The sequence below is a fragment of the Convolutriloba macropyga genome, chromosome 7 (genome assembly GCF_964194025.1).
Source record: "Convolutriloba macropyga chromosome 7, txConMacr16.3, whole genome shotgun sequence".
NCBI classification, from domain to species: Eukaryota; Metazoa; Xenacoelomorpha; order Acoela; family Convolutidae; genus Convolutriloba; species Convolutriloba macropyga.
In genome coordinates, this window is record NC_134474.1 from 3,942,086 (window position 1) to 3,947,433 (window position 5,348).

Here is a 5,348-nt window from a genome sequence, read left to right on the forward strand (position 1 = left end):
CGCCTCCTCGGGTCGAAGAAAAATCGGAAAAATATGTAAGATAAGCGGTGAAAAGTTGTTTTTTCACCGCGGCTTTCTTTCATAGTTTTGCCGTGAAATGCGGTGAAATTATGTAATTTTACCGCTAGAGTAAGCGGTGGACTTACAAAAATTCACCACAGTTCACCGCTTTCTACAAAATACAGTCCTTGTACGGATTCGTAATTCTCTCTTCCTGCATGCCAGCCACTTCTTCTACCAGTGTGCCACCTCTCACAAAAACACTATGTGCGTTGAATTTTTAAGATTAGCGGTGAAATTACAAATTTTAGCGGTGAAATGTGGTGATTTTTTGCAAGTTCACCGCTCACTCTAGTGGTGAAATTAGATAAATTCACTGCTTCAAAAAAATTTCAGAAAGATGCAAGAATATTTGGGGGTAATTTTTTCGAGCGGCTTTTAACAAATGTAGCTTAACTTCGCTGGACAAAAAATAAATCGGAGCGTTTTCTAAGCGGGGAATTTATGTGATTTCGTCACTAAGTTAAGCGGCGAATTTATGCAATTTCACCGCATTCACTGCTCTTCTCACACATTTTTTAACATTTTTTCTAAACAGTGAATTTATATAATTTCACCATTAACTTAGGCGGTAAAATTTTGTAATTTAACCGCATTTGACGCTAATCTCAAATAATTGGGACACTCTTTTTCAAAGCGATGAATTTGTGTAATTTCACCGCTAAATTCAGTGGTGAAATTACGTAATTTCACCGCTACCAGGCGATAAAGGTTTTTTAACCGCATTCACCGCCTGATTTATGTAATTTCACCGCATTCACCGCTTATTTTCCACATTCAACTCTTATGTTAAATAATTTTGCGTTGAATGGCAGTGACACCTCGACCCGGGCCCACACTTTTTATCCTCCCACAAATTCAGACTCTGGGCCTCACACATATCTCCACCCGCCTCCCAATTAAAGTTTTTTAGCCTTACTAAGCCGCAGCCTGCCGTTAGTCGGTTGTTCATAAATTTATGACCACCAGTAGAGTCCGATAAGAGGTGGAACTATCTGTCTTATTTTAATAGACCGTTACAACGTTCTATCGAGAGTTTTCCTAGTAATATGGTAACCCAGGTCGCCGCTCCATCCCCAAAGACCTCTAAAGAGACATTCACACGGGTTAGAACGCGACCGAAATCATGAGATACCAAAATGAGTTTGATCAGTTAAAAGTCCGTACGATAGTCACACAAGTTCCTTATCGCAGCAGAAAGTGTTAAATTCTGGAAAATGGTCTCATCTGAGAACAAGGCTAGGAAAATTGTCTTATAGTAGATTTTTGTTACCCAGGCTGAAATTCTTTTGATTTCATGCAAAGATCTAAAATGATTTCATTCTGGCCATACTTGATATCTCAGTACGATCCTAGTATGTATCCATGAATTCAAACAAATCATAAATGATCCGTGTATGACTACAAAGAAATCATATACGATCTTTGAATGATTAACAAGAATCGTACATATCTTTTCCTTGAATTGATTTTTTTAGATTGATAAATCATTTTTTTGTGATTCACTGGTATCACACTGCTATCACAATGTTGATCAGCCAAAAGACCCTACAGTACAATACTAATCGCAAAAGTGAATGCTATATGAGCAAAATAAAATGAACAGTTTATGTGCAATATTCAGCCAAAGATAAAAATTCACCACACATTAGGAAATTAAGAGTTTGAGTCTGGAAATGCTGTTTGAGTGAAAATCATTGCTGTGTGTACTCGTAATCCAAAATGTTTTCACCTCAGATCTGGTTTACTAGCCGTTTCAAGTACCGTGAAGGATATCTACTGGCTGAAAATGATGTTTGCCAGTTTCAGGGTTTGTTAAGGATATGTGAAGGAATCAATGATGTAGTTTTTGTTCGGGCGCGAATCGTCTTGGCTCTGGTCGTTGAATCGTAACAGTGCGCTGAAACAAAAAATCCCCCCGTTAAGGGGTTTCTTTTCTTTGTCATCTGAACAATTTATTAAGCATTTAATTTGCAATCATCTGGTAGTAACAAAGTCAGCGAGTTTGCGGTGGGGTTCGAACCGACGCATGTAAAAACTGCGTATGTTTATTATTCTAACAATAAATTCTATCGTTTAAACTGTTCGGCCCCGATTAGCTGGGAGAGCGTCAGGCCAAACTGAGATGGAAAAAAGGGAAAAGCTTGACTGAAGAAAAACAAGATGGTTTTGGGAATAATAAAAAATGAAGTGAGATTTTATATGAGGGAATCCAAAATTTCGATCGCTGGATCGTAACACTACATTTCACAATTAGTCCGGTTAATGCATTTCGTTTCTTATGTCATGTGGACTTTTTTAAATGATTCATTCATTATGCAACCCCTGGTAGCAAAAAATAGCAAGTTTCCAGTGGGATTCGACCAACCTATATAAAAGTTTCGTGGAATTTTTACCTGGGTCAAAATTTCTCCGGAAAGCATCCAGTCTTTTATTTTTGTTTTTATTATTGAAATGGTTGGATGTCTCTTTTCGTAATATTGCTGGCCTATACTATTGGAGGAGTTAATAGTTGAAAATCTTTTAAACAGGAATGATAATAAAAATGTTGATGTCTTTGAACCGACAGATAAGTGGTAGTAAAACTTCTTTAGAAAGAAAAAACAGAAGAAAAATTTTAATTTATAAGTAAGTCCAGCATGTTTAATAAATTTAGATTGAGTAAATCGGGATAAAATTGCTACGCTGACCTAAACAATAAAACCACTGAAACCAAACCGCGCGTAGCTAATAAATATAAGTTTTTATAAACTTAAGGAGATTTTGTATGTTTTTTATTAATCAGTGGATTGTTGTAAAAGGAATAAATTGAATGATAAACTACGAATGATGGTAAGCTGGCAAAGCTGATCTCCTTTATGCAAAAAGTATACTAAATCAATTATTCTTATGCTAAGAAAAATCATTATGCTAATAGAATATTAAAACCATTTATCGCAAAGTTATGTGCTAATTGATAAGCAACGAGTCTTTAAATAGAACGAATCATTTTTCTGAAGCCAGTTTACAACAATATTTGCTCAATCATTAGAAAAAAGTCGTTTTTTTCATATAACTTCTAAATCTTTTCTTAAATACCTATTAAATCGATAGTTATTGTTTTAATGCACCCAAATAGTCAATTGTGGACTGCACATACATCATCTAAAATTTAAATGCCATCTGGCAAATAAATTTTTTCAATTTCTATCAAATATGAAAATTATAGTTTTTCGGTTTTCAAATTTTGTTTCATATGATTCTTGTATGATTTCCAAAATGTCATATATGCTCTCTGTATGATAACTAGGAAATCATACAACTCATAAATGACGAAGTACGATTACTAAGAATCATAAATGTCCTCGTATGAAGTCAAAGAAAGTTGCATGATCGGGGATCCGGGAACCCGGGTCAACAATCATACAACTTTCTTTGAGGTCATATATGATTCTTGGTAATCATACTAGGTCATATATGATTTGTATGATTTCTTGGTAGTCATACAAGGACCATATATGATTTCCTATAAATCATACAAGGATCATACAAAAAAATTCAAAGACTAAGAACTGTATAATTTTGATTTTTCATTGAAGTTATAAAAATTTCTTGGATTTCATACAAGGTCATATATGACACATAATACATTGACTGGTGCCACAAATTCTCGTATAATGTAGTCAGAGGACTTATTAAATTATTATATCGCATTTGCAATCCACATTTGATTCTTTGTGTGCGCTAAAAAGAATAACTTTGTGGTTTAAACGTATTCAGAAAACGAATATGACGTGATATGCATTTTTATTCTTGATTATTTTTTTTATAAATGAGCATTTATATGCATAAACTGACTTCAGAGTATGTCAAAAATTTTGTTATTTGTTTGGACTTACTCTTTTATTTTGTGCCTTACTTGCAATTGATATTGTACGTTAAGGTCTTTTGGCGGATCACAATGTGATGCCGGGGTATCATACATGTGATGCCCTACCGAATAAAAATAAAAAAACATAAATGGTTAATGATTTTCAAAAAATAGATGTATGATTCTTGGTATTCGTACTAGGATCATATATGGTTTCTTTGGTTTCATACGAGGATCGTACTAAGAAATCAAGTATGGACAGTATGAAATCATATATGATCCTTGTATGAAATCAAAGAAACTTCAACCCGGGAAGTTCTGGAATAATCGGATCATAGAAAATATATATGTAAGGTCATTAGGTCTCTTGGGTGTCAAGCCTGGCTTTATTCTATTGCAAAAGAGGAAATTGTTGCATAATTTTTACGTCGAAATGTCCGTTTGTTCTTCAGAGTGTGTTTTTTCTTATCATGGAGACGATTGTACTCAACAGCTTGAGTTTAATAGTTGGCCTGATCCTTCAACAATGCGTCCGTACGACACGTACATTGTGAACAACGGTGACAGTCTTGTCAAAATTTACATACAGCTATACGCAGCTCTTTCATCTGCGTACGAACTTATGAATCCAACACTGAACCCATCAGTTGACACAGCCCTCTTTTACGAAAGTGGATGGGGAGCTTTCGGATGAATTAGAAATCGGATTTCTTTAAATAAAAATGGGATAAGTTCTTTCTGTGCAATCCACCCCAAAAAAAACAGCCCCCCCCCCCCAAACACCCCCGCCCCCCTCACCACTCACCCCCAACCCCTCTCCCGTCCTCCATGACCAAACCACTGCACTCTCCAAACTTAAGTGCTATTTGCTCTAATATGAACCCGCAAAACGGATAAAATCATAGATTGCAATTTTTGCCGTTTTTGCTTGATGAAACTATAACTTATACACCTTTTGAATCCATGCCCTCAAGGGGCTATGACTTCGTGAAGTTTTGCTGGAAAAGAGCCAAATTTCTTTCAACTACTGTTTTATGACTTGCAGTTGAAAAGCAGCGTGTTATTTTTAATTTAGAGTTTGAAAGACTGTTTTTGTAAAAGTTTGCTCTATTATGCGAATTATATAATCTAATTTTCCAATTTAATTCCTGACTTTGGATTGCATCATAATTAATTTTAGTGTTCACTATTTTGTCAAATTCAATCAGGTAATAAATTCTATTAGCAATCACGATGGCCTTTCCTTATAACTAGACATAACAACTGATTTCGAGCTGAAACTACGTTTAAAAAGTTTTATGTTTGAACCTTATTAACTACTAACCTATATTACCCCATTTTTCAACAGCAAAACAACCGAAAAAGTGGCAAGAAAGGACCGTTATCTGCCCAAATGGTCTGTGATTCGAGTTTAGCTGGGCTTTAGCGAATAGCTCGA

At 35.2% G+C, this 5,348-nt stretch overlaps 1 protein-coding gene across 1 annotated transcript in view; it reads left to right on the forward strand.

The window, feature by feature from the left end:
• LOC142342466 (uncharacterized) overlaps positions 1–4,904 on the forward strand; it is a 152,251-nt gene extending 147,347 nt beyond the window's left edge. The window contains exon 15 of the mRNA XM_075393805.1: positions 4,363–4,904. Coding sequence (XP_075249920.1) covers positions 4,363–4,604 — 242 coding nt within the window. The 3' untranslated portion in view covers positions 4,605–4,904. The remainder of the gene's footprint in view (positions 1–4,362) is intronic.
• The last annotated feature ends 444 nt before the right edge of the window (positions 4,905–5,348 follow it).